Source organism: Sphaerodactylus townsendi, linkage group LG02, assembly GCF_021028975.2.
Source record: "Sphaerodactylus townsendi isolate TG3544 linkage group LG02, MPM_Stown_v2.3, whole genome shotgun sequence".
Lineage (NCBI taxonomy): Eukaryota > Metazoa > Chordata > Lepidosauria > Squamata > Sphaerodactylidae > Sphaerodactylus > Sphaerodactylus townsendi.
Window position 1 is genome coordinate 125,901,153 of NC_059426.1, and position 27,686 is coordinate 125,928,838.

Below are 27,686 nucleotides of genomic sequence, written 5' to 3' on the forward strand. Positions count from 1 at the left end.
ATTGTCAGGGGAACTGGTAAAAGTGAGCAACTATATAACCAGAACTGTGCAGTCTCTTTTCTTCATGGGTTGTACCTCCTCACCTTCCTGCCACTCTCTAAGCTGTGCAGTTTTAGAAGAAGAAGAGTTTGGATTTTTATCCCCCCTTTCTCTCCTGCAGGAGACTCAAAGGGGCTTACAATCTTTTTGCCCTTCCTCCCTCACAACAAACACGCTGTGAGGTGGGTGGGGCTGAGAGAGCTCCGAGAAGCTGTGACTAGCCCAAGGTCACCCAGCTGGTGTGTGTGGGAGTGTACAGGCTAATCTGAATTCCCCAGATAAGCCTCTACAGCTCAGGCGGCAGAGCTGGGAATCAAACCCGGTTCCTCCAGATTAGATACACGAGCTCTTAACCTCCTACGCCACTGCTGCTCTTTTTTAGTCAGAAATAGGTATGTGTGAACTGCTTCAGAGCCCCAGTAACTCACTCACTGCCTGTTCCCTTTAATGCCAAGGATTGAACCTGGAATCTTCTGCATGCAAAGCTGATACTCTTATCACTGAGCCATGTCCCCTTCTTAAGTAAACCTGCCTTTATGGAGTTAGAGCCACAGCCTTCTGTGGGGAGGAGAATGCTCCCAACCTACTACCTGCAGCCCCTTATGGTGGTGGCAGGCTGTCATAGTTCAGCCCCCAACTATTTCACCTACCCACTCGCCCTTCCACTCTCTCAAAGATGCACACAAACTGTTGCAACAGGCAAGGAAACTTTATGGGGGACCGGGAAGAGATGGGCATAGCAGTGTCTACCGCCTGCGAGGTCTACTGGGAGATCTCATTACCCTCAGACCTGCAGGGAGTTTCAAAATGGGTAGGTCTCCAACAGCTGGGCTGTCTGACAAAGCCAGATCCATGCTGATCAGAGGCTTGTTCCATGGGACAGGTTGCAGGTGGAGGGAATGATTGCCAGCCACATCCAACCCCTGTTGGATGGCTCCCCAACATCAGCCTGTTGAAAACATAACAGTATCCATGGCTGCAGCAAGGTACCTGGGGCCTCCTGGTGGGTGCACTAGTAGTCCACTGTGATGCTGGACCGGTCCAGCCAGGTGCCTTTGCGGATGGGGTCTGTTGCATTGGCACCACAGGCACCACCCCCTCTGCCCTTGCCATTGCTACATCAGCCCCTCCAACTCATGCCAGGTGCTGCTGTCAACAATGATGCTCATTGATAGGTACTGCTTAGCATTCTTTCATGGAGTTAAAGGATAATGTTAGAACTGTATTGGATATCTTGGAACATTTGGAGAGAATGTAAAAGAAGCCACCTTGATTTTTCTAGATGTAGAGAAAGTGTTTGAACTGCTTTTTTTGTTTAAGGTTGAAAATATGGATTTCAGAGAAAATGTTATCAAGTGGGTAAAATCGATTTATATTTCACAGTCGGCACAAATAATTGTTAACAGAGATTTAACTAAACATGTCAAATACAGAAAGGAACAAGACAAGTTTGCTCAGTATCTCCCTCGGTTTATTCTAGTTCTCAAAGTACTAAACAATTATATAAGATATGAGGAGAGGGTTGGGAGTATAAAAATTAAGAGACCTATAAATTAAAATGACTTGACTGGGTAGATGACTTGATTGGTAGATGACTTGATGCTGGTTTTGGAAAACTCCTTAAAGGGAGTTGAGTTTTTAATGTTGAAACTAAAAGAATTTGGTGCACTAGCTGGTTTTAAAATTAATAAACACAAAACAAAGGTTTTAGCAAAAAATATGGATCTACAAGATCAAAGTTGATGACCCAAGCAGGCTTTAAGGTTGAAAAAGGTGAAAGATCTGGGAATCACATTGGCAAATATAAACTGTATATTATTTCAACATAATGATGGTAAGATATATTGTTGAAAGCTTTCACAGCTGGATTCAATTGGCAGTTGTAAGTTTTTTGGGCTGTGTGGCTGTGGTCTGGTAGCTTTAGCTCCCAATGTTTTGCCCACATCTATGGATGGCATTTTCAGAGTCATGTTATGGTAACAGGGGTTTATCTCTGTGATACAGTGTGGAGTGTTTGTGTAGTTGGGTATTTGTTTTGTTCACCTCTGAGGTGGGAGGGGGATGAAATGCATTTGGGTGTGACTGGGTAGAATTCATTTGCAGTTGCATTTGTATGTATATGTTCTGATGGTTTTAATATGTAAGACTCATCTCAGAAATCACAATGGGGTGAGGCTTGGAGGAGGGGAAGCTGGGGGGAGAGGAGTTTGTGGCATCTGGGGGTTTATTGAAGGTGTTTTAAAAGATCAAGCATTTTCTTACTTAGCCCAAAATTAAAGAGACACATGTGTAAAACTGAATGCAGTATTCTTGAATGTGATATGATTGGAAAATAGTGATCCCCAAAATACAGTGGGCAAACCAGAATTACATTGCTGAAGAAGTGGACTAATATCCACGAATACAGCAATATCCACAAATACACAAATACACTGGGGAGCTCATCTGCATTTTGGACGCTGAACGTTTTCCTTGCTGCTCATGATTGCATGAGACTAGCCTTGCTTGACTAGTTTCTTATGGAGGACTGTGTTTCTTTTTGCACTGTTGTTGATGACTGCACATTTTGGTATTAAATTTGCACATTGTTAGCATTCTATCTTATGTTGTTAATGGTGTTATTGTCGCCTGAGTAAAGTGTTTCTTGTTGGATTTCACTTTTTCATTTTTTGCAGACTATTTTTCAAGTACAATGGAACTATGACATCTTGTGATTCAGATGTTATGCCTCCATTGAAACATCCCAAGAACACATTAGCCTTTTACTTTTTTTTTTTTGCTGTTGCATCATACTGGCTGCTCATAATTAGCATGCAGTCCACCCATACCCCAAGGCCTTCTTAAGGCACACTGCTAAACTTTCCCCCATTCAGATGGAGAACTTTGTTCTTATCTTTGTTGCGTTGCATCTTATTCATATCCACCCACTTTTCCAGTGTGCTCAGATCTCACTTAATTCTACATCTTTTGGGGTATTCACTACTCCCAGTTTGGTTTCATCTACAAATTTAATGAGTAGTCTTTCCAAATCCACATTCAGATTCTTTATAAAAAATATTGAGAACTACGGGGACTAGAACCAAGCCCTGTGGCACCCCACAACAAAACAACCTTGAAAAGGGCCCTTATCCCTCCAACAGCCTTCTACCTACAGAAACTAAGGCCTGAAAGCTGGCAATACTGTTGTGGTTGCCTAGCAATGCTTACTGAGGGCATTTATTTCTTTAAAACTACCAATGCTGCTTCTATTTAGATGTTTAGATTTTTATTCATACTTCCTTTTCTTTTTTCAACTTTGTAGAAGGGTTTGTCTTGTCTGAATTAGATATATTGATACGATATAATCTTGACGTGGTGCTGTGGATAGAGTGTCAGACTAGGATCCTGAGAGACCCAGGTTTAAACTCACACTTCCACCATGGGCGTTCAATGGGTAATCTTGCATCTGTCACAGAGGCCATTTCTGCACGGCCGTTGAGGCGCCTCCACGCCGGCAAGAATTCTGCCGGCATGGAGGTGGAGGCCGTTCGCATGCAAGCATGCGGACGGCCTCTGGAGAGGCCGGCAGACGGCAGGCGGCTCCGCATGGAGCCGCCTCTTCCCCCCTCCCCATCCCACTCACCGTGTCCCCGTCGACGGCCAGCAGGCCGACGACGGGGACACGGTGAGTGGGACGGGGAGGGGAAACAGCGTGTTCCCGGCGGTGCTGTTCGCACCGCGCCGCCGGGAACACGCTGTTGAGGGAAAAACAACCCTTTAAAGGGTTGTTTTTCAGGGCGGCTTGACGCCGCCCTGGGGGAGGGGGAGCAACGCCAGGTCGGCGCTGCTGCTTAGCAGCAGCGCCGCCTGTGCGAATGGCTCCCTGGGGACGGCGTTTATCCCGTCCCCAGGGCGCCATTTAAGGGCCGTGCGGAAACGGCCATACTTTCAGCCTGATATACCTTACTGTGTTGTTATTGTGAGAAAATGGAGGTTAGAATGATTTTTTAAAATCTCTTTGAGTACCAGTTGGGGAGGAAAGTAATACACACACTCCCACACACATACACACATACATGAACAACTCATGAAAAAAAAGTATATTTGCTACTGGTGACTTTTGGGTAGAAAATGATTGAAAGGATCATTGTTTACTACAGTGTAACTATAATGTATAAGGGTAGAATCATGCCTGATCCTGACAGATCTTGGAAATAGGTTGGTACTTGAATAAGAGACCACCAAGGAAGACTCTGCAGGGGAAGGAAATGGGCAACTACCTGTTTCTCACTTACCTTAAAAGCCTCTAACCGGGGTCACCATAGCATCTAGCTAGGGTTGCAACTTGAAAGCACTCACTTTTATAAGTATAATTGATAATTAAGCTATCTAATCTAATACTAGCATTTTGGGATGTAACCTAAAAAGGCAAAGTCCAGAGAGAGTTAAGGCCTGTGAAGATGAAATGACTATTTCAAAGTGGATGCAGTTGTTAAGTGCTTTCAGGGCGCTTGCCAAAAAACCAAACCCTGGGTACAGCCCTGCACACAAGACTGTAGTAAATGATTAACTGCAATCTTTCAGTCATTTTCTTAGTCTCTTTTCAAATTCAGTGAAAATCTGCAACTGATACATAAGAACTATTGTTTGGTCTTAGCCCAGTTCTTGAAGAAACCACATCAAAAATGGCATATTTCTTGGGACTTTGTTTGCAGAGTCTTACAGGACCATCTGACTCTCTTCCGAATTACTATGTTAGTCTGTTGCAGTAAAATTAAGCAGGAGTCTATTAGCATCAAAAACGTTTATTTCAGTTTATGCTGGAATAAACGTTAGTCTTTCAGGTGCTACTGGATTCCTGTTTAATTTGACTGACTGATCAGCAACTTCTCCACAGTGGTCCCCTTCAGTTGGCAAGGCACTGCACAAAAACTTGCATGGTTTGTGCTTGCTAGGCTGCTATACAAGGTCAGAAGGTGAAGCACTTCAGCTCAGTACCCCTTCTCTGTGACAGTCCTGCAGTACTTTCCCCGAAGGACAAGGAAATGTTTTAGGAGGACTAGGAGTTTGAGTTTGCTCAAGCACACATGGGATAGACTCCTGTTACAAGAAAAGGAGGTGGAACCATGCAAATCAGGTTTTCTTTTCCTTTTAAACCATTACAGGTCTGGGAAGTTAAATGCAAAGTTAAGTGGGTGGAACTCACGCCCAGGCTATGAACCTTGTTATTGCTGTTCTCTCTCCCTCCTGCTCAAGGATATCTGAAGAGATGCAGTTCCCAGAGAAAGGAAACTGCAATTGGATTAGAGATGGTAGTGACTGACCCACATTTTGCTCTCTCTTCTTCTTAGAAGCATCCTGATTTTTTTTAAAAGAAAAACAACATTATTTTTTACATTGACACTTTGTAAAAAGTGGGGCACAAAGTGTGTCCCCTTTCCTGCTTCACAAGCCATGCCACCACAGGAGCTACTGGATTACTCACCCACTTTACGAAGGAGATGCAGCACCCCCAGAGGCAGCGGCTCAGAGCTGGGCATCAAATGTGTCCTCATAGGGGATGGGGCTGTGGGCAAAACCAGCCTGATTGTTAGCTACACCACAAATGGATACCCAGACCAGTACCAGCCAACTGCCCTGGATACCTTCTCAGGTAAGTACAAATTGTTCTCTGTCTAATTGGGGGGCGGGGGTGTGTGGACTAGTTACAATCCCCACCACCACTTATTGTCTGATATGAGTACAAGTTATATGATCACCACTAATGAAAACAGAGAGGTTTGCCAGATTTCTCTGCTTTGTTTTATGGTATTTCCCTCATTTAAAAAGCTAAACCCTTATTCCAAAAGATTATGGAACAAAGTATGTGACAAGCCATCAGACCCTACACACACATTAACTTGGATACAAGTTCCACTGATTTTAGTGGGACATTCCTGGGGCTTGCCAATATCTTTTTTTCAGGCAAGTCTTCTATGTCTTCTACAAATTCCACAGCATATCAGTGACAGGAAATTTTTTACTGACTGTCCTTTCCTGCAACTGTTAAAGGCGCAGTAGCACTGACAGAAAAGAAGAGGGCAAGCCTATACAATTCTGGAGCTTACATGCAATTCCAAGCTTTTAGCGGAATTAGAGGGACTCCTCCCACAAACGACCAGCATTCTGAGCCCTGTATCATGTAACCGTTACCAGTTGATCCGAGAGGCTTTGTAGGAAGAGAGAGAACACAGTAAAATGGAATAGGAAAAGGTTTAACTAGTAAAGCAGAGTGGGCTTCAGGATATCAAAAGCAACATTTATCTTGTGGAGTCCTTTGTTTTGTTTTTGTTTTTAAGAGAAGCAATTTTACCTTATCCCATGTGAATTTATTAAACACAGTACTAAATGTGTACTTCAAATGTGTACACCATTGTGTGTACTTCTCTTTCAATGCAATCCTATGCAGCATTATTCCAGTCCAAGCCCACTGAAATTAATAATCTTAGACTGGTGTAATTCTCTTTAAGATTGCACTATTAGTTTCAGTGTTCCACAGATGATACTGAAGCAATGCTCATAGGCATGAGAAGTTGTGAAAAGTACCTCTGTAAAGTAGAGCATCTTGAAGCTTGACAAGGAGGCTGTAACGAGAAACAGGTTTAGCCTTTTAACTGAAACCTGGATGACGACACTTTCTCTTAGCTAACTGTGCAGCACGTCTAGTATTGTCCAACTGGTTTTTTAGCTGTTGTATTTTAATTGGGTGAGTAAAACTTGAGATCATACTACATTTTAATCATATCTCCAGTTAAAGCTTCAGAAGAAAGAGACAGCTGTGTGCTGATATCAGGATGAAACTCCAAAAGAGGTTGGGGCCTGATTTATCTGGGGTCTGTTCAAACACATTGCTGTTACATGATAGGATTCTGAACTAGAAATGCAGAAAGGAATACTCACCTCTCCCCCACTTCCTCAAAAAAAGGTGCACATGTGAATAGTGTTATCTCTGTATTTCTCCAGTCCTGTTTGAGGTCAGTATGGTGGTCATTGTTTTATAGCAGTTATGTTGGGTAGACCTGGGTTCAAATTCCTACTCAGTCATGAAGCTTGGTGAGTAACCCTGAGCCAATTTGTCACTTTAACCCAAACTACCTCACAGGTGTGTTGTGAGAATAAAATGGAAGAGGGGAGAACTCTCTATGCCACTTTGACCCTGTAGGAAAGATAGGGGAAATATGATACATGGATTTAGGCTCTATATGTGTGACTGTCTGGGACACATGGATGAGTTTGCTTGATCACAACCTATCTTGCACTGTAAGAGCAGTAAGACTACTAAATAAACATAATTTTGTCTAGGTTGTTTCCTGGCCACCCAAAGCTGAATCACTGCTCAGAAAAACTCAAAACACTTCACCTTACCTTTAACATCAGTTTCTGTACTGTGGTGTCATGGTTATTGGTGTTGGACGAGGATCTGGGAAACCCTGGTTTGAATTCTCACTCTGCCATGAAAGTTTGCTGGGTGATCTTGGGCCTGCCACACATTCTCAGCCTTGACCCTGGCAAGTATTTGGTTGGGAGACCTCGGAGGCATACCAGGTATGTGACTTGAAGGCAGACAGTGGCAAACCACCTAACAGCTCTTGCCTTGAAAACCTTATGGGGTCGCTATAAGTCAGCTGGGGCTTGACGGCACAAAAAAAGTATTATTTGCCTGCCTTTATTAGTGATTACTCAGCTTTCAGAAAGGGTTTTTGTCTGTTTTTGCCTCAAGACTCAGTCAACCTATGGCAACTCTGTCGGCTTTCAAGGCAGGAAATATTCAGAGGTGGTTTGCCATTACCAGTCTCTGTGTCATGACCCTGAGTTTCTTGATGCTCTTCTTTACAAATACTTACCTGAGCTGACCCTGCTTAGCTTCCAAGATCTATGGAGATCAGGTTAACCAGGACTATCCAGGTGAGGGTTTTAGAAATGGCACAGAGCTCATTTTTACAGATAATTCGCATTGACACATTGTTGCACTGACCTCTATGAATGTTTCAATCTTGAGGATTATATTAAATCTCTAATTCAGTCAGAATCTCCCTCCATGGTCTTGGTTGATCACATGGTGGAGATTGATCCTCAGGACAATTTCTTCTGGCTTTACAAATCCTGTCAGTCCAAAAATCCCACCTCAGAAAGTTTCTTCTTTGTCTCATTGCATGTCTCATAAGGGGAACAAAGCACAACTGAGAAACAGGTGTGGTTAGTATTGCCTGTGAATTACCTAAAGCAATGAGATTACTAGGGGTAGGTGTTTATTGTCTTGAAGTTACCTGTAAGAAGTGAATACTGAGGCCTTGGGGGAAGTGTGGGTGGAGATCGTTGTGATTTACACATCTCATAGTGAATTTTTTGTTCAGAAAACCCCAGTAAAAAAAGTAAAATGCCTAGTCTATCTCACCTTCATGATTCTTGAAGTAGACTTTTCCTTAAGTTTAACCAATTTGACTAAGGTGCCACACTATTGTTTGGCTTAATTTTCTGTCCTACCAATAAGATTGCAGTCCTATACATATTTCGTTGGTAGTGCGCCCTGCTCAGTTTGATATTGTTCCCTCTGATGCAGAGCAGGCCAGCCATGAAAATAATCAATAAACCTATTAGCATTTCTTTGGAAAAGCTTTGCCAACAACACCTTTTGGATGTTCTTTTTTTAAACAGTTTATCTGTGTTTTGGAAATACTGGTGTGTCATCCTGCAACTCCCAAAATTGAATTCCAGTTGGGATAGTTGGGGTGAGGGACAGCTGTGCACACAGAGCATGTAAAGGTAACAAATAGTAGCCATGAGAAAGTAATATGAATCACAAAGGGAATGTGAGCTATCAGTGGGGAAGTCCGCAGCCTAAATCTCCCCCTAGCTGTGAAGTGGCTAGTGGCAAGCCACTCTCACTCAGAGCCGACTTCCCCTAAAGATCACACTGAGCCTTGGTGGGTTTATTTATTGGACACATTTAAAAGTCGGCCTTAGTGCCACACAGGATTATAACTAGGTGATGTATGTGAAGATTTGGAACACTCTAAAACACTAACTAAATCAAAAGGGATATAGGCTGAGTTGTAATTAAAGTTGTTTTCTCTCAAATGGAGGGGAGATGGGGGGATTGAATCATATCAGCATGCAAATAACTACTGGCTTCATTGAATTTTGAGAGAGATGGAAGTTTGGGTTGATGCCTGCCTAGTGTTAGCCATGCTGGTGCCAGAAACCCCAGCAGGGTGGGGCGGGGGGGGGGGGCTGGGTTCTTCTGCTGCAGCAAAAAATAAATAGAATAGAATAGAATAGAATAGAATAGAATCTTTATTGGCCAAGTGTGATTGGACACACAAGGAATTTGTCTCCGGTGCATATGCTCTCAGTGTACATAAAAGAAAAATACATTTGTCAAGAATCATAAGGTACAGCACTAATGATTGTCATATAGGTCTAGTAAGCAATCAGGAAACAATCAGTAGTAATGAAAACATAAAATGTAAAATCATAAAATAAAATAAAATAAAATAAAATAAAATGTAAAATAAAATGCCAGCACAGGCTATAGTCATACAGTCATAAGTGGGAGGAGATGGGTAATAGGAATGATGAAAAAAGTAGTGCAGTAATTATATAATAAGTATATAATAAATAGTTTAACATTATCGAGGAAATTATTTGTTTAACAGAGTGATGGCATTCAGGGAAAAACTGTTCTTATGTCTAGTTGTCTTGGTGTGCAGTGCTCTGTAGCGACGTTTAGAGGGTAAGAGTTGAAACAGTTTATGTCCAGGATGCGAGGGGTCAGTAAATATTTTCACAGCCCCTTTTTTGACCCGTGCAGTATACAGGTCCTCAATGGAAGGCAGGTTAGCAGCAATTGTTTTTTCTGCAGTTCTGATTATTCTCTGAAGTCTGTGTCGATCTTGTTGGGTTGCAGAACCAAACCACACAGTTATAGAGGTGCAGATGACAGACTCAATGATTCCTCTGTAGAACTGTATCAGCAGCTCCTTGGGCAGTTTGAGCTTCCTGAGTTGGCGCAGAAAGAACATTCTTTGTTGTGCTTTTTTGATGACATTTTTGATATTAGGTGACCATTTTAGGAGCCTTGTTGCACTTAAAAGCTAACAATAAATAAATATTTTTAGATGTAAGGCACCATAAGACCCCTATTTATACTAGTGCCATCAGTCTAGGGTTCCTTTAAACCTTAAGCTTTGATTTGGGATACGTGGCATATGGTGTTGACAATCGTGGGTTGGATAATTCCTGGATATTTGGGGATGGAGCCTGGAGAGGGCAGAGTTTGAGGAGGGAACTCAACATGGATTCAATAGCATAGAGTCCTCCCTGAGAAACTGTCAATTTCTCCATGAGAATTGGTCCATGCAGTGTACAGACCAGCTGTAATTCTGTGTTGGGTGTATGTGTGTGTATATATATATGTTTGTGTGTGTGTGTTATTGTGAACAGTTCTGGACACCACAATTCAGGAAGGATATTGACAAGCTGGAACAAGTCCAGAGGAGATAAAATGGTAAAGGGTCTGGAGTCCATGCTCTACGATGAGAGGCTTAGTGAGCGGTGGATGTTTAGTCTGGAGAAGCATAGATTAAGGGGTGACATGATAGCCATGTTTAAATATTTGAAGGGATGCCATGTCAAAGAGGGAGCAAGGTTATTTTCTGCTGCCTCAGAGACTAAGACATGGAGTAATGGATTCAGGGTACAGGAAAAGAGATTCCACCTAAACATTAGGAAGAACTTCCTGACCATCAGGACTGTTGGACAGTGGAATTCACTGCCTTGGAGAGTTGTAGAGTCTCCTTCTTCGGGGTAGAGTCTCCTTCTTCGGGGAAATAAATATTCAAAACCATTTAACCTACTGATGCCTCAATTAATGTAATTTTATTGGTATCTATTTTTATTTTTGAAATTTACTAGTAGCTGCTGCATATCCCACCCTCGAGTGAATAAGTTTTCCCAGTTTTTTGTGGTAAAATTAGGTGCCTCGACTTATATGCAGGTCGACTTATACACGAGTATATACGGTATGTACAAACATAGACACAACTACCGTGTTTCCCTGAAAATAAGAAAGGATCTTGTATTAATTTTTGCTGCAAAAGATGCATTAGGACTTGTTTTCAGGGCATGTCTTGTTTTTTGCACCCCAGGGGCATAGCACCCAGGGGACAGGGGTGTTCCAGGGGCAGGCAGGGCGTTCTGGGGGCAGGTGGGAGCGTTCCGGGGGTGTGGCGGAGACTGTGCCGGGGAATCTGTAACTAGGGCTTATATTTGGAGCAGGGCTTGTATTTCAAGCATTCTTCAAAAATACTGAAAAATCATGCTAGGGCTTATTTTCAGGGAAACACGATAATTGGAAATGCAGTGAGCAACCTGGGGCGGGGGGGGGGGAGCGGCTGACTTTGGAGTAAATGTGTTTCAAACCATGCTGATAATCACAGGTCATGGGTTTTGTCTTCTCTAGGAAAATGAATGATGTTTTCTCTAGGGTGAATCTTGATGCAAACTGACTGAGGCATGTTTGAAGGTGATGCATATGTTTTTTAAAAATTTGGAACATGGATACTGTGAACAGTGCTCTTTATAATGCACTGTTAATTCTTTCGTGCGCTGCTGCAGAGATTCTCCTGCCTCCACCATTTGGTGAAGGTTTTTCATGGAAGTTTCCTCAGCTTGCAGCTCATCCACAGGCGATTTAGCTGCAAAAAGTAAGAAAATGAAGTTTGTTTTGCCTGGTAATCCTGTGTACATGTCATTTTTCCTTTTTTTTTTGTTTTGAGGGGGATGGCTGCGAAACTACAGTGACACAAATATGTGTATATTGCAGCTTCTCTAATCCTGTAGCTTCACAGACCTCCCCCTCAAACCAAAAAAGAGAGAATGACACATGTGCAGGATTGCTAGGCTAAACAAACTTTATTGATCATCTTTGTACAGCGAAATCTCCCTCGGATAAGCTGCAAGCAGAGGACACCTCCGTGGGGAGTCTTCACAGAGAATCTGCTGCAGCACACAAAATGGTGGGTGCTCAGCAGGCAGGAAACGTCTTCAACCCAGGTTTGGGGAAGAAGAAATAACATGGGCGTAAGTCATTTTGGGGGAAAGAGCTGTGTGAAGTTCTTCCCCAAAATGCTTTTTTATAGCATCCTAAAGACGTTATATTTGTGCTGTGCAGAATCCACCATAGTGGCTTATTTAAGGCCACCCCTTGAGTTATCATAGCTAAGGAGTGAGCTGAACCTTGATTGTATATCCACACACAGAACTACTAACTGCTCCACAATAACTCCCACAAATAGGATTCCCTTTAAATGTAATAAAAGGCTTACTGTTGGTTCTGTCTGCCAGGTCCTGTTGTAAGAATTCTGTTTCTCTTCTCATGTGAGCAGGGTGAATCCTAACCAACAAACCAAAATCTTTAAACTCTACTAGTATCTCTCTGAGAGTTCACTTAAGGCTGTTTTATTTTATAATAACCATGCTATGGTGCCAAAACAGGCCTTTTAATGATCAGTTATCTATTTCTTTTAAGTCCTTAGTGTGGGTGCATTTAGCGCAATAAAAATGTTCAAAACTTTTGTTTCCCATTTAGTATGCATTGCCTGTTGGGCTTTCATTGCAGAGATATCACACTTTTCCAACACTTTTTTAGTGCTAGGAACACATGCCACAACAGTCCTTGCACAAATAGTGCCATTCTTGACTCTTGGGAGTTCCTGGGTATACTGTGTAGGAAAGCACAAACAGCCAGATTTTTAAGGTAGTCGTTATTGGGGAGATATCAGAGAATGGGATTTTGCTTCATTGGTAAGTAGGGTATAAAAGCTTAAACGGTGAAAATACACTGATTCAGGCTTTCTATATCTCATAGCTGCCAGTGGAATACCAGGTCACAAGTGATCACGTAGAAGGAAATAGTCTGGTGTTCTGGAAAGCAAAGCAATGTAACTCCCATTGTATATACAGAGATCAGAGTTACTGATGTATGTCATCACACGCTTATTTCTGTGTTTGGGGTCAGTGATATGCGTAAATATTGACCTTCACCCACCAAACTATCCTGTTTAACTTGCTTTTCTGTTACACTGAAACTTTTTGGAACCCTTTGAGGGAAAGGCCAATTGAAGGTTTACATTAGCGAGACCTATAGAACACTAGCTATGGGGGAGGAAAAAACATATTTCCTCATACCAATGTATTATGCCTGAATCCTGACTTCCAAAGGCACGCAGATATCTGAAAACAGGGCACCTTTTTCACACATCACATCTTTTTCTTTCTATCATTCCATAATTCATGATTTGAACCATATTGCTCTTCTCTCAACTTCTTTCCCTTTCTTCTTTTAACTAAATGCTGTGCAGGTAAAGGAGAGGGAAATAAGTAAAACCTATTTAGCAAGGGAAAAAATCCTCTGCCAGATGGAGGTCAATAACTATTGAGGGAGTGCCAGAAAACCCTCAAGATACTCACTGCAAGTGGGCAAATGTATGCCAGAAGTTTATTTATTTACTACCTTTTTATCCCATCGTTCCTCAAAGGAGCTCAGGTTGATATGCACCAGTTTCCTCTTCTTAATTTTACCCCCACATGTTGCAACTTTCAGTGCACTGTAGTGATCATATGCAAATTTTGGCAGTTTTCCACACTAAAATCTAGTCGCAAAATGCATTAGAAGTGCAGTATGATGATGGTGATGTGTGAAATTGCCCTTATAAGTGACTTATCAGCCAATAAGCTTCATAGCTAAATGGGGATTTGAACTTCTGTCTCTCAGCGCCTCACTCTAATTTCTACCTCACACTTGAACTTAAATGTCCTTTTTGGTCAATGTGCAGGCCAATTTTTCTTTGGATCTCTGGTCCCTGTTGGATATGTTGTATGCATCTGTTTCTTTTATGCTCCTATGTTGGGGGTTTTATGCCATCTGTTTGTATTTGGTTTTAAAGTTTATATAATTTGCTGTTTTAATGTTTTATAGATTTATAATATTTTTGTATTTATTATTTATGTTTTTACTGTGAGCCGCCCTGAGATATGGCGGGAATCTTTAGAGATATGGTGGGAAACAAATGCAATAAACCAATCAATCAATCAATCAATCAATCAATCAATCAATCAATCAATCAATCAATCAATCAATCAATCAATCAATCAATCAATCGTGGTCATGATAGCATATATATGAAAATATTCTCGGTCAGAGAGCAACAAGAATATGCAAGGGTGTTATCACATCAATGAGATTTCCCTAATGTACGTCGGTAGTCAGGTTGAGAGCTTCAGGGTCTGTGGACTACTAGCAATCATGCATCAGCAGTAGTCCATCTGGGGAAAGATCCAAATTGACTGCTGTTCAACATCTTCAAGACTGAGAAAGGTGTGGCTGTTCCTTCCTTTGGCCATAGAAACAGTAACCCAAAAGACAGAATTTATTTCCTGGTAAAGCTATCACTTTCCGATTGCTTGCCGTCCCAGTTGATAATCAGAAAATATTGGGAGGAATTGACTCTCATTCTATGACATCACTGCACACAAAAGTGCAGGCTTCATATTCTACACCAGGGGTAGGCAAACTTTACCACCCAAAGAGCCATTTTCCACGGCCCCGAAGATCTACCGAGCCGAGCTCCGGTTCGGCCCCTCCACTCACCTTTCCTTCCAGCACTGCTCTGGAGGGCTGGAGAGGGACACGCCCACTCTACCCTCCAACCTCCAGGCCACGCGGAGCCACAGTATAAGGCTGAAAGAGCCCCATGCAGCTCCAGAGCCGCGAGTTGCAGACCCCTGTTCTACACAAATTACACCTGTTGTGATTCACATGCTGATGTATTTTTTTTACTCAACATAAATTATGTTTTTCAATGGCAGATCTCTGTGCCTGCCAACTATTTTCCATGTAGGGTTGTGAGGCACTTGGAAACAGGACACTTAGGGAAATGCCCAGTATCTTGAAGATCAAACCAGAATTTCAGCAACTCTTTTGAGCAGGAACAGGTTTCTCTTCTTTCTCTATGTTTAAGATGTGGTAACCGACTCAACCGTCTCTTAACCACAAAGTAGCCTTGGCTTTCACATCTGCTGTTGTGATTGCTAAAGAGACATTGTGTTGTTGCCCTTTATTTCTCATTACTTCCTTTCTTCCTTCTACATTCACGTGGATCAATTGTTCCGTACAGAAACAATTAAATCAGTTCTTTATCTAACACAGTGGTGGGCTAACCTTTCAAGGAGCTCGGAAATGTTTCAGTAGCAGAGATAGTGCTGATTGGGTCCAAGATCATAAAATTCAGTAAGAAAAATTATATCATGGAGAGAAACACATCTTGATGTGACATGCCTCTAAAGGTGCCAGCCACAGATGTGACTGAAACATTAGGAACACAAACTACTAGACCACAGTCACACAGCCTGGAAAGCCCACAGCAGCCAAAATTTCTGTCTTTGCTCTATTTCTCCCCAGCTTTTGATCAGGAGGTGGGAGCCTCTAGTTCCATTGCATCATGTCCCAATAGCTACTGGTTGTTGAAATTATTTAATTACCAGCACAGTCATTAAAGTAAGGCAAGATATTTTTCTGCCTGGCTTGCTATGTCCTACTATCCCAAAGGATAAGAAAGCAACAAACTTCTATTTGGAAGAGGCTATGGCTAGTGGCGCAGAAAGTGCGTAGCATCCAGAAGATCCACTGCCAAATACTGGAGAGCTTCTCTCAGTATGAGTAGACAATATTGACCTTTGTCAATTAATAGTACAATTCAGTGTAAGGAAGCTCTGGATGTTCATAGGAGCAACAGGATGGCACAAAAAACAAAAAATATTAAACGTCTTTATCATGATTTTTTTAAACTACTGCTGCTTAGGAACCTAAATGCTCTGGGCCTTTTCTGTTGCCACCTTCATCTCTAGTCAGTTTTGTGAGGAAAAACTTTCCTTACTACTCATAGCTTTGAGTCTGCCCTGGAGCCTGTCCAGCCACTCAAGTTACAGTGGCAGTGATTGGAATCCCAGTATTGCCACTGTAACTTTGAATTCTGCCATTCCTAGAAGATATTTGCATTTCTTTAAATTAATAAACAATCAAGATCCCCTGACAGTATCCTTAAATTACCCAGGATCTTAAATGGTAGCTAAAATTATTTTACTGTGGGAAAATATAAGTAATTTCAGTTCATTTCTTTCATTTCTCTCTCTATATTCCCTAAAATATCCTGATTTTGAATGCTCCCTCAGAACTGTGCTCCTTTTATTGAGTTTCTTAAAGTGCCAAGTTTTGCATGGCAAGATGTGGCAGACCAGAGTCAGTGGCACTGGCTGGGTATTTTATTTTTTTTATGATGTGCTTAGTAATGACTATTCAGGTCTCATTCTCTCACTCTCTCTCTAATACCTGCAGAAGGTTGTGTGGAAGTTTTACTTATGTTTATTAGAGGCCATTCACTCTCACTGTAGTACTCCAGGGCTCTTCTGCTAATCTTCAAGATTGCCTCTTCTTCCTGCTCTCAACAGCAATGCCCTCCCTTTTGATGGATTGTATTAATTTATTAAATTGGTTGTATGGCTGTGGTCTGGTAGTTTTTGCTCCTAATGTTTCATCTGGATCTATGGCTGACATCTTCAGAGGCATGTCACGGCAAGATGTGTTTCTCTGTGGCACATTTCTTAAATGATGTGCACTGTCTCTTTCCTAAACCAGAGTGTGTATAGTTGCGGGGGGGGGGGGGGGTTTTACAACAAAACTAAAAGCTAACCATCTCATGTGCACTATTGGTTATATGTTGTTGGGATACTGGTCTGTTGTCAGGGGGAAAATACAGAGTTTTGTGGTATGTCTCACGAAGGCTAAAACATGATTGGGGTACTGTCTGCCTGATTGTCTTGAAAGAGTCTGTAGAAAGGGGGCGGGGCGGGTTTTCTTGTGATAAATACTTGCAAACCCTTTCACTCACCTGCTAATGGCTAAAGTCTGAGAAAAGATTAACCCAGTCTCTGGAAAATAAAAGAACATACCTTACCAAAAGTAAAGAGCACCGTGGGAAAAATCACTGGCTGGTGTTAAGTACTGGCTGTTGTCACCTTTTAGCACAGGATGTCTGCTCTCCTCCATTACACACACATGCTAATTATGCATTTTGTTCAGATCTATTTATCATTCAGCCTCTTCCCTTCCTATGCTCTCTATTAGCTGTTCTCTGGCTCCATGAATACTCTGGAAAACTAAATTACTTGCACCACCACTCAGCCAGTTCAGACTGTAGGCTTGACAACTTCCAGGAGGAGTTCTCCCAGAATTACAACTACCAGTAATCTCCAAATACAAAGATCAGTTCCTCTGGAGAAAATGGCTGCATTAAAAGGTGGAGTGTATGGCATTATATCCTGCTGAGGGCTCACCCCTCTCCAACCTGGCCCTCCCCAGCCTCCACACCCGGAATACCAGGGATTTCCCAACCCAAAGCTGGCAACCTTAGCACAGTGACATATCCCAAAACAGAATCCTTAATTTAAAATTATACACTGCTCAAATTCCAGTTGACGTCAACACTTTAAAATGACGTCCTACACATTACATTTGACATCTTTGGTCAGTCATTTGCATATTTAGTTTTTTATCCTGTTTTTAGATCTCACCTGTCATCTGTCCCTGCAGCTGTCAGGCCTTCCACCATTTGAGAACACTTGCCAGACTGACTTGTCTGACAAGAAGCCCTTGAGCATTTGTTCTGAAACACCCGTGAACTGCAGAGGATTCTGGGGTAATACCAAATTGTCATCAGGCCACTCTGGGATTCATCAAAACTCATTTACAGAATTTGTGTCTTCCCTCAGGAACTGCATATGGGGGTGGGGGGCAACAACAGCACACAAGTGACTTAGAAAATGAAAATGCTTTTCTGCCACTGTTGATAATCTCAGTGAGGAGCTTCCAAGGATCCACAGCATTCACTAGAACATAATTTGAAATACACTGCTCTGTCCCAACCCTTCATTATCCTTCTTAAGAAACATTTCATACAAATTTTCAAAGCAAAAAATTCTAGCCGAGTGTCCTTCTGCTTGTTCTTTTTGCTGCCACTCGTGAGAGTTCGTTCAGCATCTGCTGCTTTACTTTCTCACTCAGGCTGATTCCGCATGGGCCAAAAACAGCAGTGTGAAAATGGTGTGCAAACAGTATAAACCCTTTTACATCATTTTAAACCCTTTTACACCATTTTCACACCATTTTCACACTGCTGTTTTTGGCCCATGCGGAATCAGCCTCAGATCCAACATCTCTGCCCTTCAATAACAGTGACTCAAATCAGCTGATATTGTTTGTGCTGCTTATCAATCTGTTGTCAGTGAAAAGAAATAGCGTTGGCTGCAGTTGTAATGCTTCAGTCTGGATGGTAGGTCAGTCCCTGCTGCAGGGACATTGTTTTGCTGCAGGGATATATAAACTATTAATGAATCCCAACTGGGTACTATGTTGAGCATAAGAACATAAGAACATAAGAACTAGCCTGCTGGATCAGACCAGAGTCCATCTAGTCCAGCATTCTGCTACTCGCAGTGGCCCACCAGGTGCCTATGGGAGCTCACATGCAGGATATGAAAGCAATGGCCTTCTGCTGCTGCTGCTCCTGAGCACCTGGTCTGCTAAGGCATTAGCAATCTGAGATCAAGGAGGATCAAGATTGGTAGCCATAGATTGACTTCTCCTCCATAAATCTGTCCAAGCCCTTTTTAAAGCTATCCAGGTTAGTGGCCATCACCACCTCCTGTGGCAGCATATTCCAAACACCAATCACACGTTGCGTGAAGAAGTGTTTCCTTTTATTGGTCCTAATTCTTCCCCCCAGCATTTTCAATGTATGCCCCCTGGTTCTAGTATTGTGAGAAAGAGAGAAAAATTTCTCTCTGTCAACATTTTCTACCCCATGCATAATTTTATGAAGCTTCAATCATATCCCCCCCCTCAGGCGTCTCCTCTCCAAACTAAAAAAAAAAGAGTCCCAAGCGCTGCAGCCTCTCCTCATAAGGAAGGTGCTCCGATCCCCTTCAATCATCCTCGTTGCCTTCTCTGCACTTTTTCTATCATCTTGATGTATCCTTTTGAGATGTGGCGACCAGAACTGAACCTACAGTACTCCAAGTCTTGCGAATTCGCACTACTGCTTTATATAAGGGGCATGACAATCTTTGCAGTTTTATTCTCCAATTCCTTTCCCTAATTATCCCCAGCATAGAGTTTGCCTTTTTCACCGCTGCCATGCATTGTACGTTGACATTCCCGTGGAACTCCATCAACTAAGACGCCCAAATCCCTTTCCTGAATGTCTGTGACTGATATGGCACTGACCCCTGTAGGCCGTGTATGTGAAGTTTGGATTTTTTTTTGCCCCTCGTGCATCACTTGCATTTACGGCTACATTGAACTGCATTTGCCATTTGTTAGCCCACGCACCTAATTTCTAAAGGTCCGCTTGGAGCTCTTAGCAATGATCCCTTTGTGGTTCTTACCACCCTACATAATTTGGTATCATCCTGCAAACTTGGCCACCACACTACCCACCCTACTTCCAGGTCATTTATGAATAAGTTAAAGAGCACTGGTTCCCCAAAGCAGCAGGATCTTGCCCAGGGGACACCTAACTCCCTACATCTCTCCATTGTTGAGAACTTCCCATTTATACCCACCCTTTGTTTCCCTGTTCCTCAACCAGGACTTTGACTTCATACGAGGAGGACTTTGCACCCCTGTTATTCCTTCATTGCTGAGTTTTTTCGTCAACAGTCTCTGGTGAGGAACTTTGTCAAAAAACTGGAAATCCAAGTGAGCAAATGTACTGGGTTCCCCACCAGCCCACATGTCTGTTTACACCCTCAAAGGAACTGCTACGTAAGTTTGTAAAGACAGGACTTGCCTCTACAAAAGCCATGCTGACTCTTCCTCATAGGTCTTGCTTTTCTACATGTTTAATAATTTTATCTTTTAATGATAGATTCTGCTAATTTACCAGGAACAGAATCGTGAGCTATTTGGCCTGTAATTTCCCGGGTCTACCCTAGACCCTTTCTTAAAGCAATTGGTGTGACATTGGTATCTTCCGATGTCTTCAGGGATGGAGCCTGATTTTCAGGGATAAGTTATATTAATGTGAGAACATCAGCAATTTCTTGCAGAAGGCTCTTAGAACTCTCGTTGGATGAATGCAATCTGGGCCAGGGGATTTGGTAGCATTTAGTTTATCAATGGCTGCCAGAACTTCTTCCTTGTCTACCACTAACTTTGCTAGTTCCTCCAGTTTCACCTCCACGAAACTGATTGGTTCCGGGTGCAGGAATTTTCCTCACCTCCTCTTGGGTGAAGACAGATGCAAAGAATTCTGAGGCTGTTGGGTTGGTTTTTGCAAAGTCAGATGTTCCTTGCAATTATGGAAGCATCAAACATTCCATAAATATGTATTGTCGAAGGCTTTCACGGCCAGAATCACTTGGGTGCTGTGTGGTTTCCGGGCTGTATGGCCATGTTCTAGCAGCATTCTCTCCTGACGTTTCACCTGCATCTGTGGCTGGCATCTTCCTCTGAAGATGAAACGTCAGGAGAGAATGCTGCTAGAACACGGCCATACAGCCCGGAAACCACACAGCACCCAAATTCCATAAATAGATCACAATGGATGGCTGGGTTAGTTTGACTGCAGCAGTAGGAAAAAGCAAGAATTTAATAACATCTTAAAGATTAATAGAAATGTCTGGCAGGGTATGAGCTTTTGTAAGTAGCTTACCACAGTTTTTTCCAGTGGTCAGACCTTGTGTCTTGGAAATGTTTTACGTTCTGCAGACCTTTTATGTTCAGCACACCTTTTCTCCCACCCTTTGTTTTGTCTTTTCGCTTCCTGTCTCTTCAGTTGCATTTATTCCACATACAACTGCTGAACATGTAGTGTTCCTGATGGTGGTGAAATGTCATCCATGATGCAGAAGTACAACTCCCCTCTTTTTGTTTTGCATAGGGGCTCTAATAGTATTGCGCAGTTACATTTTGAAGCAGCAATTCAAAAATGTCTCAGCCTCTATTTCTGCTTTTGAGAACTGCTTTTTTAAAACCTAAACTGGAAGCCAAAATAACTCTTGAACTGGAATCATCACCTGAATAAATAGAAACACATAGTCCCCCCCACCCCACCTTGCAAAAAAAGTCCAATCTTCTTGGCCAAATTTGATCTGAAGTAATGTCCAATTACATGCAGTGATTGGTAGTACTGTCCCCCCCACACAAACTTCAAAATCAATCTCTGACCTAATGTTGCATTGGTATTTCGATATGAAATGGACAAAACTGATCCAACCAGCCATGCTAGCTTATGTCTCTACCTCAACATTAAGATCACAAGTTCTATGTGAAATTGACAAATTTGAACCAATGAACCATGCTAGCTTGTATTTCTGCCTCAATATTACATCACTGGTAAGGAGGGGGAGGAGAAAATAGCAGGAGGGGAGGTTGGGCAACAAAGGGAACATGGATAAGGTCCAGGAGTTTGCACAAAATGGAGGTAAAAGGCCCCCCCACTTCTGAAGCATTATCTGAAGAAACAGAAACATGGAGCCCCCACCCCCACCCCCATACAGAAACAAAGAACCATATTTTTCTGCCATACTAGCTCTGCAACAGCACACATCACTGCTGCAGTCCTTTGTCAATTTCCTCCTGCAAAAACAACTTCCCTTATCAATTTCATTTGCTCCTAACTACAGACATGGTGTATCTTTACCTTAACATTTTCCTAATTCAAGATGAAATTGACAAAGCTGATACAGTGAAGCTGGTTTCAGCCTGTGCCCTAACTTACACTGCCAATGCGATTTGACAAAGAGAAAAAAAATTACATTCATTTTGAAAATTGAGGATGAGGGGAAGGAGAAATTGGCTGAAGGAGAGGTTGGGTGACTACACAGGGGCATGGAGAAGGGGCAGGGATTTGGTGGGGCAGAGAAATAAAGTCTATTTAAACATGATGGCATGCTCAAGGGAACCTGGCTCAGAAACAGATAGAAAAAAACATTGTGATAGAAGTGCTTGGGAAAACAATGGAGGAAAAAATGAAGGTAAAACATTTCCAGAGCCAAACAGAGGAAAAATGTGCAGAATTCAAAGGGAAAAAAGTAGCATTTGGTGGCAAGATAATGTTGTAAACAACTAGTGTGAAAAAGGTCAAAGATAAGATACTTTATCTGAAGAAGTGAGTGGTGACTCATGAAAGCTCATACCGTGCCAGAAATTTTGTTAGTCTTTAAGGTGCTACTTGCACAGATTATTGCACCGATAGTTAGTTCACCATCAGTGCAGTTTCACTGTTGACAATAAACAACTATAGATATTTAGGTTAGAGAGTCTATTACTTTGTTTGAGGAGCTGCAAGGGAAGGAAGGCCAGAGAGAAGCTGAACAAGTCTGAACAAGGCCCAAAGGTGTGTGCAACAATTGCTTTCGACTAGGCACTTTTGTATCAGAAACTGTATTGGGTTGGATTAAGCCCATTTTTCTGTTGGTGTTGAAAAGGGATCCCCATTGACCATTAAAATGTTATGCTGGGGACCCTGAGACATGAATGCAAAAAGCCTGATGGGGTGGGTCTGTAGTATGCTCGTGCATTAGAGAAGACTGTGTGAAAAGCCTAGCTGAACCCCACCCATGGCTTCCTTGTCATGCGTAAATGTAGAACATTGGGTATTTGGCAGATGCAATGCAGTTCTCAACCTGTGGGTCGTGACCCCTTTGGGGGTCGAATGACCCTTTCACAGGGGTCGCCTAAGACTCTCTGCATCAATGTTCTCCATCTGTAAAATGGATAAATGTTAGGATTGGGGGTCACCACAACATGAGGAACTGTATTAAAGGCAGTGGTGGGATCCAAAAATTTTAGTAACAGGTTCCCATGGTGGTGGGATTCAAACTGTGGCATAGCGCCAATGGGGCTGGGCGGGGCATGACGGGGGCATGGGCGGGCATGAGGGGGGGCATTCCTGGGCAGGGCTACGGCAAGGATGCAGCCGCTGCGCCGATCCTTGGGCGGGAAACGAATGCATGCACGCGCAGGCTGCCACGCACGCCGGTGCACCTCCTGCTAGACTGCTTCAAGTTCTGTGCGCTTCTGCTGAGAGGAGGGGCGTAACTAAGGCAAAAATCACATGGCAAAATCACCAGTTAGCAACTCCCTCTCGGCACACACAAATAATTAGTAACCTACTCTCGGGAACCTGTGAGAACCTGCTGGATCCCACCTCCACGGCATTAGGAAGGTTGAGAACCACTGAGCTACATGAAGGTTGCCCTCTATATCAGGGGTCCCCATCCTTTAGGAGATGGAGTTGAATGGAATACTTCCCTTCTCACATCTCCTGAGAAAAAGAAAAGGCTGAGGGGAAAATTGAATGACACACTTGAGGGAAAGCCCAGGTATCTCCAGTGGAAACTTTTTATTAGAATAAGGGCCACCACCAACAAGCTGGGCCTTATAGTGGCCTCACCTACTTTCTGAAAAGCTGGGTGAGTGCCAAGGGTAGTTGGGAACTCTGTTCTATATCTTTTCAGTAAAAAAATTTCTCCATGTGTGAAGTGATCACACTCTCTTCCTTTTGCTCTTTTCTTTTTCTTGCGTTGTATTGTTTTGGATTAAAAGCTTTGGCCAGAATCTAGTTCTACGATTTTGACCTTTGTACCACACCTAGGTAAGTTGCATGCCTTACAAATAAAAACTGTGTGTGTGTGTACATGTGAAAACACAGTTAACTAGGAAGTCCTCACTGAACTGAAGGCCTATGTTTTTCAACAACCCTGTGAGGTTGGTTAGGCTGAAACTGTGTGACTAGCCCAAGGTCACCCAGTAAGCTTCTATGGCAGAGCAGGGATCTTAACATCATGTTACCGCGCTGCTCAGGGTAACACTTTCCTTGCTCTAGAGTATCCCGCTCTCGGCAGCGCCCAGGAACCCAAGCAAGACCCGACACGGCTTGGATAAAATAAAAGTGATTTATTGAGACGCTGACCACTCATTTGCTACATGCAGGAACCAATCAGAGTCCGATAGGCATCCCCTTCTTGAGTTTCGCGCCAGAGTAGGGTAAGGCGATGACGTGTCCACTGGCGGGGGAAAACACAAAGGGTTTCCCTAGGTGTCCGGGGTCAGGAAGCAGAGGGTGATGACGAGAGCTTCCTTATCTGCCTGCTGACGGGATTAGGCAGGGCGAGGCGCTTCGACTGAGGTCTTCTTTTGTCCGAGTGTATCAGGAACCTTTACACGTGAATAGGATGTGCCCAGGTGGGGCGGAGATGGCTCTCTGCCTTGGGCTAAGGAGGTTCCATACAGTCACAAATACAAAGAAACTTACAAATCTTATTTTACTATCTAATACAGGTAATTTCTATCTAGCTAGCACAGAGAACAGGACAGTTTTTAAACATTAATTCGAACACAGTCCAGAAGTGGAGGAATTTCACTTCTGGCTCCGCTATCAATCAGTCTTTCAGATCCTAATGCAGCCATTATATCAGACTAGCTCTCTAAATCTAAATGTCTGGATGGTGTGGAACTCTGTATTATGTTGTTAGTCGCTTCCTGACCTGTCAGATCAGCAAATTAGCACAGCTGGGCACAAGGAAAAAGTTGCTTATGGTTTTCTGTGTAGTAGAAGGCTATATCTGACTGCATGGCCTGCAGTGGCCCCCAATTGTTTGCCTGTGAAGTGGTTGGATGAACTGACTGGTTAAGGCTGAAGTTCTTGGCATATGTGGCCTGTGAGAGTTTGGGTGTGTTTTCAGTGCACAACGGATCTTCCGCCTTCCATCCAAGAAATGCTAATTTATGTTCCTTCACGCATCTACCAAATGTTTCCAGTTCTGACATTTATGAATGTAGATAAGAGTGTATCAGTAAGCACTTTCCCTCTTTCTCTCTCTTTGCAGTTCAGGTCCTAGTGGATGGCGCACCAGTTCGTATCCAGTTATGGGACACTGCAGGACAGGTGAGGCCCATAAGCCAAAGCAGGTTTTGTTGAGATGAGAACCGATAGTAATATCAAACATAATGATGAGAACTTGAAAATAGTATGAGTGAGATGGCAATAGTTACATTAACCGTAAAATAGTCAATAGCTTTTCTGCAGCTTATTTCAAGCCCTGAAAGTGTTTCAAAGTCTTCCTCTTGGCAGTTACTAAACAGACCTTACAGTAGGCTAATTTAATCCCCACATTACAGTTGGGGGATGCCAAACTTCAGTGAAGAGAGAGGCCTGCCTAACATATTGGTGTTTTTACTGAGATCTTTCCTTTAGTGAACTCAAAACCTTCCACCCTACCTCCTTTTTTCCATTGGCCTGATGACAGAGCCTGTGCCTGGAATGAGGGGCTGGGGGTGCGGGGGAGGATTTCTCTAAGATTGGAGACTGAAGTTCATAAATTCAATGGATGAGCTTGTTTGTGACAACACTTTGGTTCAGGATCAGGGCAACCTTTTTCTGTTTAAGGAGAAGCTGGGTTTTCATATACTGACTTGCTGGCTTTTGGTCAGTCAAGAAGCCACATACACATACACAGAACTAATTTTACAGTACAAAAAAAAAACAGAGGTGGGAAGCCTTACAGCACCAAACTGACTATTAATCAGATAATCACACCATGGTGTTTTCCCCATGGACAAAATAACCTGGGATAGACCCAGGATCATATATCCCAGGGTGTTTTTATCCCAGTTTCTCCATTCACACAGCTGCCCGTCAGCACGTTCAGGCTGGGAGGAAGAACTCCAGTGAATTATGCACAAGCCCTCCGGGTTATTTTCATTTTCCACTTGAACATTTACATAGTTTGCATATGGTTATGTAGTTTACGTAGATTCTGTTTTTCCTATGTTCTGATTGGCTGCAGCTAAGGAGCAAGTGGCAAAACTGGAAAAATAAACTGGCCCATCTCCCACGGTGTCTGCATGGGAGTGGGATTGGAGTGGGATTTTTCCAAAGAACCACCAATTTAATCGTTTTTTGAAAGCCTCGGGATAGGGAAAATCTCACGGGGCAAGCCCAATTCAGGCCCAGAAGTCATGTGGAATTCATGGCCAAACCGGGATGGTTCACTTCCTTATCCCAGGATATATTGGCCTTGGGAAAACGCCCATGTACTGAAAAAACCATAACGCTAGTGAAGGCTGAAGGGAGCAGGAGAAGAGGAACATGAGATGGATTTATTCTATGAGGAAGCCATGGCCCTCAGTTTGCAAGACCTGAACAAAGCTGTTAACGACAGGACATTTTGGAGGACATTCATTTGTAGAGTCACTGTGAGTCAGAAATGACTTGATGGCACATAACACAAATATGGGGGAGCAGGAGATCCACCACAAATGGGGATCCTGTCAGTTGATCCTTCACCTGTCCTTCAATTGCCTTTCACTCTGAAAGGTATGCCAAAGTATGCCATAGATCCCCACAAAAAAAGGGCTATACCGACTCCAGTTTGTACATATGTCAGTTTCCAGGATTAGTTAACCTTGGAACTCAAATGTTTATTAACTTGGGGGCTGTGACAAATGTAGAAAATTCCTGACCTTTGTTGAAGAGATGAGATAATTCTATTATAGTTATGGTTATTCCTGTTGACGTTCTTCATAAACTGATCTCTGTACTTCTGTTTTTCCTCTGCAGGAAGATTTTGATTGCCTGCGCTCTCTCTGTTACCCTGACACTGATGTTTTCTTGGTTTGCTTCAGCGTTGTGAACCCCACATCATTCCAAAACATCACAGAGAAATGGATCCCTGAGATAAGAACTCACAATCCTCAGACTCCAGTGGTGCTAGTGGGGACACAGGCTGACCTGCGGGATGATGTCAATGTGCTGATCAGTTTGGACCACTACCGTGTAAAGCCTGTTCCTACAACTCAGGCTGAAGGACTGGCTGAGAAAATCCGGGCTCAGACATACGTAGAGTGCTCTGCTCTGACTCAAAAGAACCTGAAGGAGGTTTTTGACACAGCCATTGTAAGTGCAGTGGAGCACAAAGCTCAGCAAGAAAAGAAAATGACAGCCAAGGGAATAAAAACTCTTTCCAAATGTCGCTGGAAGAAATTCTTCTGCTTTGTCTGAAGCTGGTTTGGCAATGCAAAGACTTAAAAGCCAGCCTAACCAGCCTGGACCTCCTAACCTTCTCTCCCAGAAAGTGAAGTGACTCACTAAAGATTCTGGAGGAGGAGAGTGATAAGCCAAGGTGACCCAGAGCCCCAGATCTTTCTGGGATATGGTATAACTTACCTGTGTGGCAGGAAGTGGATATCCTATGGTTCATGTGACCTTTATGCAACTGGGATGCTGCATTTGTTGTTCACGAACAACCAAACTTATGATTTGGGTGCTGTGTGGTTTCCGGGCTGTATGGCCGTGTTCTAGCAGCCGTGTTCTAGCAGCAACATGGCCGCTGGCCCATACAGCCCGGAAACCACACAGCACCCAAGTGATTCTGGCCGTGAAAGCCTTCGACAATACAAACTTATGATTTTAGAAACACTAAGCAGCATAGCCAGTTTCCAGAACCTCTCAAAGAACATCATACTTGATCTCTGATATCAAATTTGGATTATAATCTTGAGAGTTCTA

The 27,686-nt window shown here is 42.9% G+C and overlaps 1 protein-coding gene across 2 annotated transcripts; it reads left to right on the forward strand.

Annotated features, from left to right (window-relative positions):
- Positions 1-5,223: 5,223 nt before the first annotated feature.
- Positions 5,224-27,417, forward strand: RHOV (ras homolog family member V). Of its 2 annotated transcripts, none has more exons than XM_048487029.1 (3): positions 5,224-5,671; positions 25,006-25,064; positions 26,739-27,417. In XM_048487029.1, the coding sequence occupies exons 1-3, from the start codon at positions 5,473-5,475 to the stop codon at positions 27,177-27,179; spliced, it is 699 nt and encodes a 232-aa protein (XP_048342986.1). In that variant the 5' UTR covers positions 5,224-5,472; the 3' UTR covers positions 27,180-27,417. The 2 variants fall into 2 exon arrangements, with proteins under 2 accessions (XP_048342986.1, XP_048342988.1); XM_048487031.1 differs by having other exon boundaries at positions 5,475-5,671; positions 25,011-25,064.
- The last annotated feature ends 269 nt before the right edge of the window (positions 27,418-27,686 follow it).

What these genes read in the sequence shown, in the direction of transcription:
- RHOV (XM_048487029.1), top strand. Translation starts at nt 5,473, where the DNA reads ATGCCACCACAGGAGCTACTGGATTACTCACCCACTTTACGAAGGAGA. An exon ending in TGCCCTGGATACCTTCTCAG is followed by an intron (nt 5,672 to 25,005) that starts GTAAGTACAAAT and finishes CTCTCTTTGCAG; the next exon opens with TTCAGGTCCTAGTGGATGGC. An exon ending in TATGGGACACTGCAGGACAG is followed by an intron (nt 25,065 to 26,738) that starts GTGAGGCCCATA and finishes TTTCCTCTGCAG; the next exon opens with GAAGATTTTGATTGCCTGCG.